The sequence below is a fragment of the Aythya marila genome (genome assembly GCF_965140915.1).
Source record: "Aythya marila genome assembly, chromosome: 1".
NCBI lineage: Eukaryota > Metazoa > Chordata > Aves > Anseriformes > Anatidae > Aythya > Aythya marila.
The window spans coordinates 98,130,125-98,142,176 of record NC_139042.1 but is presented as its reverse complement, the minus strand read 5'-3'; the positions used below and the strand labels follow the sequence as shown (position 1 = coordinate 98,142,176).

Here is a 12,052-nt window from a genome sequence, read left to right as displayed (position 1 = left end):
ATAGAACCAATGGCAAGAAAAAAAATGCAATTTAATTGAAGGACGCACAAAGAAACAGTGGTCTTCCCTTTAGAAGGGAAATTCAAGAGATTTGGAGAATTCTGACGTGAATAAAACTCTAAAATTCTATTTTACAGTCACATACACAGATTCTCATGAGATGTTTCAGAACAGAATCCAAAATCCCTATTAGCTCAATACACATCTTCTCAACTTTTCTAGTCAGACTCTTAGTCACTGAAGAACCAGTACAGCAACCTCATCTTAGCTAAGAGGAATAAGAGAGGAGGGACAGAAACAAGCAAGCAGTCAATGAACCGTTGGTAAAAACAAACTGTAAAGCTTTTCTAACAAAGAAAGTACTATCCAGCCTGTTTTAAAAAGTTAATATTTAATATGTTCTACAGAGCAGTGTTTGATGCTAACTGTGGCTATTGTACAATGCTACAGTACAGATTTCAAAAATAAACCACAGTTCATAGTAAGTAGAAAATAAAAAACCCACCACCACACCATCTTAGCAAAAACATCCAACACTTCAACCTAGTATTTCTAAAGTTATCAACATTAACAAACTATGCCTTTACTTAAACCTCAAAAAGGCTCTATCAAAAAAAGATTAGAGAGAAGGTAAAAACCTGCCTGCCTACTAGCCTAAATCCACCATGCTGAACACTTGTTAATCCCTGAAGACAGCAGAATCAACATTTGAACAGATGTTCACACCTGCACCTCTGATCTCCTAGGTGAACACTCCACAAGCTAACCAGAGTGACACAACTTATTGAAGCACTTCTACTATGCAGAAAAGATCCAAAGCTTATGGAGCCAGAGAAAGTAAACATCTCAAACTAAAAGCACTAGCCTAGAAAAAGTTGAGATTTGGCTTCCAGTCTTCACTCCAAACACTGTTTCCTCCTTCCTAGCCTATTTAGTCCCAGACTCAATATAGTAGTTCAGGAAAATAAATCCACAAAACAATTTCTGAAAAAGAGGTTGAATTTTAGGTAGATAGCATTAGTAGAGGCACAATGTTAAACCTTTCTCTTTCACATTTCATCTCAGCTGCCTCACCAGTAGCAGGATGAAGCTGAGAGATCAAACTCCCAGAGATGTGGTCTGGGTAAGCTTTCGGGACATGCCGTACACAAACTGAAGCTGTTTATCAGCACAGAGGAAGTTTCTGCCATAAACTACAAAGAGAAAGCTGATGAAACAGCAGGAGCACTTAAAGCACAACATGGGAAAAAATCAATGTCAGAATGATCCTGGCAAATTCTATCACCTGGACAATCAACTACACCCCTGCTGGGTCTCCAAACAGTGGGTTTGTCTTTCCAAACTTCACTTCATCTGAGCAGCCTGGGTTGGGAACACCACTTACTGGAGGCACACTTACCATGCAAAATCTTCAGTTACGCTTACTCTCAAAATAACCAGGGTGACATCATGGATTTACTTTCTCCCTGCTTATTTCTGACTTCTTATCTGCTTCCATATTAAAGAGGACTCTGCTATTAAGAATAAGCCTTATTTTCCTTTTTACTATCCAATCCCCAGACTCATAGAAACATGGTTTTCAGTAGCACAGAACCTAAAATCTGACCAGTTCCAGAAATGGAGGAGTGTTGCCAGCCGAAGCTCCTGATTTCTGCAGAACATCTCAAAAACACTGATTCTGCTTCAGAATTCCACAAACACCATCTTAAAGGTATCTGCTCTGAACAGAAACTGAAGCAATCCTGCATTAGCCTAGGCTAAGAAATCTGACAAAATAAATCTATTCAACAATAACCATTAAGTTACTGAATTTCTACCTGAGTTCACCTGAATCCACAAATCCTCTGTCAAGTTACACAATGGAAAGGAAGAAAAACTGCAGTAAAACCAACAGGAAACAGGCTAAGCATACTGCCTTTCTGAAGACAAAAATATTCTCTTTCAGTCTGGACGTTACTTGCAATAGAAGAGTTCTGTGGCAGGATCAAACAAATAAGTTGCTCTAATTCATGTATAGTTGCATACTCGAGCCCCAGTTTAAAGCATACTGCACAGTAACTTCAGAAGTTATTCTTTCTCCCAATCTACTGACTTTTTTTTTAAGCTCTAAGACTCAAACAGAACTACAAACAACCCTAATCCTGTAAATACATAACATGATTTTTATTTCATTCCCAACCGCAATTCACTGAAATCAACTGGAATAGCTATGCAACAAAGGAAATCTTAAAAAGCATGGGCTAAAGCTTTACTGATCTTTTACTTGTCTCCCTCAAGTTTCAGTTCTTCCCTTGATATCTCATTTGATTCTACCCCATGTTCCTTTCTTTTTCCAACTGTCCTTGTGCTCCTAACTTGCTCAGCACATTCTTGAAGCTATTCCTGTTGCTAAACCCAAAGTCATTAGCCAAGTATCCTAGCAACTACAGCAGCAGATGACCTTACTTAAGAGGGACGTACTTATCAAGTTGGGAGCGGGAGAGTTCGTATCTCATTACTGAAGTAAAGGATATGCTTGGGGGATGGGGCGGGTGGGCAGCCACACATAAAAAGGGAAGGGCTATTATAATAAAAATTAGGATTAAGATTAATTTTAAGCATGGGGATACTGTTTAGCCCAACATCTGTAGACCACTATGAATTCTGAGTTTTAATGCTTGGTCACGTTCAAATGGTCACGTACAACTTTGCTCAACCTGAAGTATTTAGGAAAAGGCAACCAGACGACTTCGGACTTACTGAGGTCCTGCCTTCTCATCCTCAGTTCTGACTGTCACCTCCCTTTATGCCAGTAAAACACTTCATGCAAAAAAGCACAAGTTTCAGTAGCGCAAAGCCAGACACAGAAAAGCTGAGAGGCTGCTGTAGCCTCGGAAAGGATTTTCTTACACTGCCATGACGCCCCACCCCATAGAGAAATTTTGCGTTACACCTACACCAGCCAAGCTGCTGCCAGCTCTCAGAGTAAGCAGCAGGGCTCATCCCCACGCTGCACAGCCAGAGTGACTTGACTTAATGAACTCATACAGTAAGAAAATAACACACTCCAAAAGTCTTCTGTTGTACCAGCTGAGTGAATTCAATCATCAGCTGCACAGCACTGACTCTGACAGTAGGAGAGGAAGAAGGAACCCAAAACCACCACTGAAGCAGCAACAACCTAGATGGACACGTGCAGTCACACCAGATGTAACCACATCGTATCTGTAACACACCTAGGTGTAATGTGAAGCTATACCTTCACACTGCACTTAAGTGGCATTAAGGAACCATCGCGACATAGCATTTAGAAGAGTAAAAAGAAATGGTGTCCAACCATTACAGAGATTTTTTTCAAAGACAAAACAAGAAAAAACAAATCCTGACACTCCTTTCTTATCCATACAAAACCCTGCCTCTCTACCAGTCCACACCAACTGCAGCAGCTGGTTTGTGCTTTCAGCCCTACGAGTCACATGTTTTCCAGCTACCCAACTGATACAGCCACTAAGCAATCAAGTCACATGGTTCATTTTATTTTTTTCCTGCCAATTTGATGGCATTTAAAAGGAAGATGAATGAAGCAGTCCTTTTGCAGTGTGAAAGCATTAGGCACATCTGTCAGTCAATGCATTAGGGAGTTTAAGTACAATCAAGCACTTAACTGAGCAGCCATATTACTTTCACTTGAGTAAAGGGATTTGGACTCTTCCGAGCTAGTGAGCCACGTTTTTTCATAGCACATGCAAGTTTTACATCAAGATTGAAAGTTATTTTATTCAGTAGTATATTTTGTTGCTTTGTGAGTTGTCTTTGTTGTTGTGGTGGTGTTTTAGAGTAGCTGCTTGTTTTTGCCTCCCTCCTCCCCACTGCAAGAAATAGCCAGAAAGGAACATGTTCAAAGAACTAGAATATCCACCCTAAATAGACAGAAAGTTAATGAGTCATTATATGTATACATATGCATTATTTTATAGGTCTTAACTGAGAGGGAACATTCCTCATAGCTTAAGTGGTTAATACATCTAGAAGGAAAAAACGGAAAATGCAGGATCTGTAGATATATGAAATTTCAACTACCTATACAATATCACTCCACACTAGTTAAAACAGCTGTGAATTTAATAAGTTTTCATCCTTTTTCCTTTTTCCTACACACACCCCAAATATTTCTTGTTGATTAATCATCTTTCAACATGCCAAATGTAGGTTTTAGCTGCAGGGCATGAAAGATACAACTCTATGTGCTACATCACAAAATAAAAAAAAAAGGTATCAGCAAGCAGAACTGCAAAACTTGTGACCATTGAGCACTTCAGATGCTTCTCAAAAGCAGCTAAAGGAAATCATGTCACTGCTGAACAGCTCAGGACTGGCTGCAGCCTACAGCCACCAGAGCTGCAGATCCCACTTGTCTATCACACTGCAGTTTTAAAATACCCAATCCAACAAGTACATGACATCCAGAAACAACTTTTTACCCTTCACCCACACGAGTTTGAGGTTACAGCTGATCCTTTGCTTACAACTAAGACTAGTGATCCCACTGAGTTGGATCCAGAAACAGAACAGGTAAACAGTACAACCTTATAAAACCTTACAAAAATTTAATGTTTTTCTGACTTTAAACCTCCCTGAAGACGCTCACTGTGGAGCCAGAAGAATGCCAGCTACCACTTGAAATGGGATGCAAAAGTAATCCTTGAGGTAACATCTAGCCATACAACTGACCAATTGCCTGATTTAGCAATGTAGTCAGACTCCCCAAAAAAGCTCTCCAGACCAGGGTTACATATTTTTCTCATGTGGGAGAACACTGATCACACACAATTAGTCTTCTTCCGCCATCTTCCTGGTACTCATTACTGCCCTGTAGCAGGACAGATTGTTGGCACAACTCTTTCTTGTTCCAAATCAGACAACCTTAACTGGTTTAAAAAAAAAAAAAAAAAAAAAAAAAAAAAAAAAGGTAACGTAAGGATTCTCAATTCAGACCCATTCACCCACACAACTAAGACAGTTGTGCAGTAAATAAAATTACCAGCAAGGATGAAGGGTTTGCTATGATCCAGCTCCTACTGAAAGAGGTTAGCTTCACTGCCACTTACTCCCATGACAACAGGCTTAAATGGCTCTTCTAATAACCAGTCCCTGTCAGATGCAAACTAGTAAAAAGATGAATTTAAATAAAAGGCAGCATAAGCTAGCTAACTGTGTATTTAGCCAGCAGTGACTAAATTGATGTAATTGGCAGGGGAGGTATTCTTACAAGTTGCTGAGCCACACAACTGTTGAAATTTATTTAATGTTTCACACAGCATCTAAAAGCTTCATGAAATGAATCAGAAGTTGCAACATGAGCAAAAAGGGAGTCCCTGACATTAAAAGCTTATGAACACATGCAAGCAACAACAAATGATGAAATTAGTTAGACAGTACTATGAATCAATACTGGTCCCAAAAAGCTCTCTGTTGCGTATTCATCTCCTGGGTCACTGTGGCAAATGAGTTTTAAAACACTCCAATAGAAAGACAGGTCCAAAGATGCTTACAAGGAACTTCTTGAAGCATGAATGGAATCAAAGGCAAAACACAGAAGTACTCATAAGAAACTTTTTTTTTTTTTTTTTTTTTTTTAAAAAAAAGGAAAACAGCAGTGAAAGCCAAAACAAACAAACAAACAAAAAAAGTCATTTATACAGAGATAAAACTACCACTGCTGAAGTGGAATCTGGTTTGGAGAATGCTGCGACAAGCACTGAAAGTGAAGACAGGCAGACAGGCAGCTGATGCTTGATGCAACACAGGGGAAGCTAGCAAGGGGAGGCAGCCAGAGGAGAGCAAAGTGACAAGCTATAATCATTTTTGCAGCAGCACACTGAATGCATAAAATACTCTCTGATAAACAGAAGATTAGATAAAGCAAACTGATTGTAATTCAAATCTCAAGGCTGATGTCACAACAGTAACTAATTAAACCCAATAACCTCAGCTATTGCTGGTTAAAGTTTTTCATATGACTTGAAAATACTATTATTTGGGAAATCTAGGAAAGGAGAACTGAACATCATTTAACTGTCCACTGACATGAAAAGCTAAGAAGAACTTGAACCCTGCAAACTGTTAAAATTATTCCTCAACTGACCAAGCATATACAGCTTAGCAATAAAGAGACTAGGATGGGAATGATCCTGTGGTATTGAAATTCAAAAGTCAAATTCAGATCCAGGTGCTGCATAAAAACATGAACAGGCTTAAGTTCCTTCTTACACATACTTGGCGAAGTGTACCAGCCACCAAATGCTGCCTGACTTAGAATGCATCAAAAACAGTTGCATAACCATAAGACCTAACAAAATGATCTGCCAGTGGTAATAAATCACCACCTCCTTAAACCAAAATTCTGCATTATCCTTTGGAAAACAGTTTAATATAAATTTTCTCATTAAAAAAGTATTCAGAAGCTGGAGAGTATATAATTTTGATTAGCCTTCTAAAGGATTTGTTGGTGACAGCTACCAAATTAATTTAAAGAGAGCTTGCACATTTTTGGAACCCCCCCAACTACTTGAAGCAACCAATCATACTTAACCAAAATACGTAACAACAGACCTTGCACATGGCCATCAAGTTTCACTTACCACAGTGCTTGGAGTGCATTTTTAGATAGAGAAGAATTAGCAACGTAGCTTTAGAAAAGGTCTCACAATTACAAAAAGTGATTCAAATATGAACTCATACTGTATGACCACAAGACAGCCAAAGACTCAATTTCACTACCCCAACCAGTTCTGTGGTCACATTGCAGTAGCACCAACTCAAAGAGAAACCACCATGAGTTATTTATCAGTTGCACAGCCAAGTAACACAGAGGCAGTTGCTAGAATCAATGCAGGACTAGTTACAATGATAGGGTAGAAGAGGACGGTTCTCCCCTTGTGTCCCAGTGTTCAAGGATGAACCCCTTCCCTCCTGCAAGGGAAAGAGGAAGTTCCCAATTTGATTATTTATGACTGAGATATTGACCTTAGCAGAGAGATTAAACCCCTGAGCTGGGTTCAGGGACGGCTTACACCCAGACACCTCTCTCTTTCAACACAGAATAGCACAGCATGGTTGCCTGCTGAGGGTCTATTTTGTACAGTCAAGAGAAGCCTCCTGGTTTATACAAAATCAGTAATTTTGAGTCTTTTACTATTAGCAAGGTGGAAACAAGGAAAGTTAGACTTACAGGAAAGGAGGGGAAAAAAAAAATACAACTTTCAGTAGAAGCCCTGAAGTACCACAATAAATTACTCCACTACCACAAACTCAAGCAAGGACTTGAGCAGCTAGACCATGCTCCACTGCCAGCAGCTTTCACACAACAGCACACAAATGGCTTCTTCTAACTTTGGTCCATACAGAGAAAGGCAACTTACTGCTCTGTTTCCTCAAAGGAAACACCGTGCATCTGGACCACTGACAGAAATATTAATTCTATTTAATAGAGAAGAAAAACAAAACACAAGGAATCCCTGATCAGCTCCAATGATGAACTATTTTTTTTTTTGTTTGTTTCTTTTAGAGGACTATGAAATCTGTGCATCATTCAGGCTAGTCATCCAAATAACCATGCAAAAATATTCCTAATCAAAACACACTATGAATATATTACTTTAGGAAGTCATCCAGTTTCACAGTGAAGTTTGAAGACACCTGTAACACTTCAGTAAAGCTGGGGCGTGAAATCTGATTCTGGTTTTGCATTTCATCATATAACAATTATCTCTAGTTTTATAGCATTGTAACATTTGATATCTTAGCAGGGATCCAGCTCGTTTACAGCATATGCAATAATTGTGCTCGAGACAATCTTTTTTCCCCAGCTTTTGTTACATTAAGTGTTTCAGTACAAACCTTAATCACTAACCCAGACACTAAATACTTGTGATTCATAGTTCACGTACAACTTCTGCTTAGAGAAAGCGAGTTAATGCAGAACTACCGATATCTCTTTACGCATGAGATTAGAGCCCATCATTCTGTTAAACAGGCAGAATTTTGATCCCATGAGTAATTTCCCCCATGACATCAACACGGCATTAGCATTTCAACAGGAAACAGAATCTGTCCTCCTGCCAGTGCTGATGCGTGCTCTGCTGTAGACCTTAACCTCCTCAGGTGTTCTGTCACCTTCCACAGTTTCACATAAATTCGGGCCACCTCTAGGCAGAACACAACATGTTTTTCGAAGTCACTTGAAGGAAGCGTTGACATTGCACGCAGTTCAACCGAGTTCATGCCAGCCACCTAGCCAAGCGTTTGCCTACTTTTTTGTTTCAAACAGGCCAGGCACGCTTTTGTTGCTGTTGTTTGACAACATCCACCCCTTTGTTCTCTCCCAGTAAGAAAATCAAATGAATTCGGGTTTACGTGTAATGCAGAGGGCTTTCTCCCACTTCGAATTCCCTCAACTTTCCACCAGAGCTTCCAACCACCCTCACCACCCTCAGTGAGTCCACAACAATTGGGCAGCGAGGGCTCGACGAGCCACCCGGCCCCTTCCACCCTGCCACGCCAAGACCAACTTGGCGGCTGGATGCAGGGTCGGGGGAGGCGCTGGGCGCCGATTTCTCTCGGATTTCTGATTAAATTTGATTAAAAGCGCTCCTTTTCGCTCCCATTCCCCCGGCGGGGCGAGTTCCCTCCCCAGCCCCGAGCTGCTGCGCCCGTTCCCGGCAGCCTCGCACACACACCCTACCGCCACCACGTTAAAGATTAATTAAAAAATAAATAAATAAGTAAGCAAGATCAATTCAATAAGGAGAGGAGCGACCAAAAAAAAAAAAAAAAAAAAAATCGAAGCCCGCAGGTCGCCTTCACGCGGCGAGGTGGAGGAAGGGAGCCGAAGCGCGGCAGCCCCCCGCCGGCTGGCGGCGAACAAAGCCCGGCGCCGCCCGCCGCAGGGCTCCGAGCCTCGGCCACCGCCCCGGAGCCACGGGGGAGAAGCCGGGACACCGACACCGGCACCGGCACCGCCACGAGGCCCGCGGCCACCGCCCCTTCTCTCAGCCCAGGAGCGCCCTTTCCCCTCTTTTCCCCTCTTTCTTTTCCCTTCCCCTCCATTCCCTTCCCTGCCCTTCCCCTCCGTTCCCTGCCGGTTCCCTCCCCGCCACCTGCCCGCCCGTCCCATCCCGCCCGCCCCGTCGCGTCCCGTCCCGTCCCGTCCCGGCGCCCACCGGCGGAGCCGAGCAGGGCGAGTGCCAGCAGCAGCAGCACCGTCAACGACGGCGGCGGCGGCGCGAGCGGCGGCTCCATGGCGCGGCGCGAGCGGGCGGGCAACCGCCACCAACGGCTCCGGCCCCGCGAGTCCCCCCGGGCGGGCACCGCCCCGCCCCGCGCGCCCCGCCCAGCAGGTGAAGCGCCCGTCACTTCCGGGCCCTGGCGGCCGAGGTGTGTGGTGGTGGCGGCGGCCGGTGACTGGGCTGTGTTCATCTACCGTGCACGAGGAGCTACCGCTGCGTAGCAGTCTGATGTGTACACTGCAACGCCAGTGCTGACAGCGGGCATAAAAGGCTTTCTGCCACTATGGCTTATTCTCGTGAAGGGATAAGTCGTGCTGGTAGCGCGTCCTTTGATGTGCCCCCTGCCCTGTCCGTACTGAGAAGCTATCCCCATAATAAAAATGTTTACGCAAACACAAAACGTTGTTTGTTTCCCTACGCTGTTTTTGACAGGAATTGTGTTACTGTCAATTGGGTTATTTTTCTTTGATGCCCATAATACATAAACTCCAAATACGTTAATATTCTACGGGTGTGTGGGAGATGAAAGCTTAAAAAGCAAAGTCCTCTCTCCCCTTGTAAATTTTAGATCGAATGAGCAGCTAATCATTAGGGTATTTTCCCGACTGCTTAGCTATAAAGGACGTGTTGCTCCTTCCATTCAGTCAGGGATTCCTAGTGATGCAGGTGGTGGTGTCTCCATTTCTGCTGGAGTAATGAAGGCATGAATATGAGCTAGCATCTTTCAAAATGGTTGGCTGCTGTAAAGAAAGCTGCAGCTTTTACCTACCACCTCACAATCTTTTTTTTTCTTTTTTTTTTTTCTTTTTTTTTTTTTCTGATAAATAGGGTAAATGCATTGCTATTTTCCATGAAGATGCACCTAAGTACTGCTTATTCCATCTTGTAAGGGCATGACAGTTCATAGTGCTTGTTAGATCTCCTTTCAAAAACAAACTTACCTAGTGCGATGCTAGAGACTGTACATAAAGGATAGACTTTTAAATCAGGGGATTTTTTTTAATGACAAAACAGAATTGTCTTTCCCCTCTATCCAGGAAAGAAAATAATATTAAAGTAATATTATGTCAAAGGGACTGGGACCTCAAAGTGGGGATATTCAGATTTTGTTTTCATCTGTTGTTTTATATGTGCTTTAAAGGGTAATCTGTTTTGAGCATCCTAGGCTGACTGGATGAGTGAGGTTTTTTGCTGTATATCCACTTGTGTCAACACAGAAATTATATGCCATGGAAAGTATAATGAGGCAATCACAATCATTACAGAAAGAGAAAATGATTCATCATTAGAATGGAGATGCTCATCCTTCTGTGGAATAAATCCTAGCTAGTAATTAAAATAAATACTGTACTGCATTTAGGAGACATGAAATCCACACTTTGTCTAGCCTAGACAGACCTATTCCTGGTCTCATTTAAATCAAAAGCAATACTAATGCACTTGTGTTCATACTCCTGAAAATTGTCCTACACTAGCAAATTAAGAGTACGTCAGTTTAAATAATGATTTTATTTATTTATTTTATTTTTTTTAAGCAAAGATATCCATGCTTCCTCACTGCAGACCAAAGTCGGGGTAATAGGGCATAAAGCTACCAGATTTATTAGAGGATATGACACTGTAAATTTTGAGTGGCCTATACTTCCTGGAACACTAAACAATATGAGGGAAAACACAACTGTGAAAATGACCAAAGCTATTCCACTCACAAAGGAAAAGGTCAAGTTCAAAACTTTTTGAACGGATTTTGACTAATGCTGACATTTTGGATCAAGCCCCAAAAAAAGCACCTGAGCTGAACACAGAATCTGCTCCACAAGGAAGAGATATCCACTGGAGCGGAGACCTACAGTCTAGACTTATGTTTTTCAAATGTATAATTGCTTACCATTTTGTTTATGGAGAATGTTGTCTTGTGCTCCCGAATCTTAAGATTTAAGTCAAATGTACAACTGTACATTTTGTGTCTTTAAAGTTAAGAAAAAACTCAGTATGACAACCTATACATTAGTGTCAGTCTAAATTTATAGATATCCTGAAATAATACCAATAAAATCTTTTTTTAAGTTTTTGAGTAGCTTTTTACACAAAAATCACAAATTCATAAGTAATTTTAAAATAAGCTTACAACATGCGGAGGTGGTCAGTATATCCACAACTAAATCTTTCACAGCTTAAATAAAATGATTTGCAATTTCCCTCTACTTTTGTTGAGGATAAACTATCCGTCAATTCAAATCTCAGTTTGTGAGTAATTTCTGTTCCCTGCCTTGGGAACACTTCCTTACCTACCCTTATCTACTTGACCTTCCTGTATAAGTGAAATAGCTTTTATTATTAATTCATTTTTTTTTTTCAGAGAAGAGTGGAAAAATATCAACTGAAGTGACGTAGAGATGTGATACAGAATCAATGAAATGGGACTTATCTGTGTTTCTATTACACAAATCAAGAAAATGTACAGCACGTGGTATTGTGGCCCTGTCATGAAAGGAAAACAAGGGCTATGTTTCAATTTCCTCCTGCTGAGTGGAAGGGCCACTGTGGTCAGACAGCACAACTCTTGATGGAAAACTGCCCATAGGCCTATATGACTCCTAACATAGATAACTGTATTTCTCGAGAAAACGAAGAGGAAAAGAAAAAAAAAAAATATAAAGAGAAGGAGCAAAAAGTCCCAAAGTCCCTTGGGACTTTGATTTTAGATTTCTACTTGTAGAAGGGAGTAGACACATTTTTGTTCCAGGACAAGGTTTCTTCTTGACCAACAGACTGCATAGTTTACA

General features: G+C 41.4%; 1 protein-coding gene across 2 annotated transcripts in view; it reads right to left on the bottom strand.

Moving 5' to 3' along the window:
• Positions 1-9,335, bottom strand: part of CXADR (CXADR cell adhesion molecule) — a 33,577-nt gene extending 24,242 nt beyond the window's left edge. For both annotated transcript variants that reach the window (XM_082784929.1, XM_082784928.1), the window contains exon 1: positions 9,201-9,335. In XM_082784929.1, coding sequence (XP_082641055.1) covers positions 9,201-9,279 — 79 coding nt within the window. In that variant the 5' untranslated portion in view covers positions 9,280-9,335. The remainder of the gene's footprint in view (positions 1-9,200) is intronic.
• Between the last annotated feature and the right edge of the window lie 2,717 nt (positions 9,336-12,052).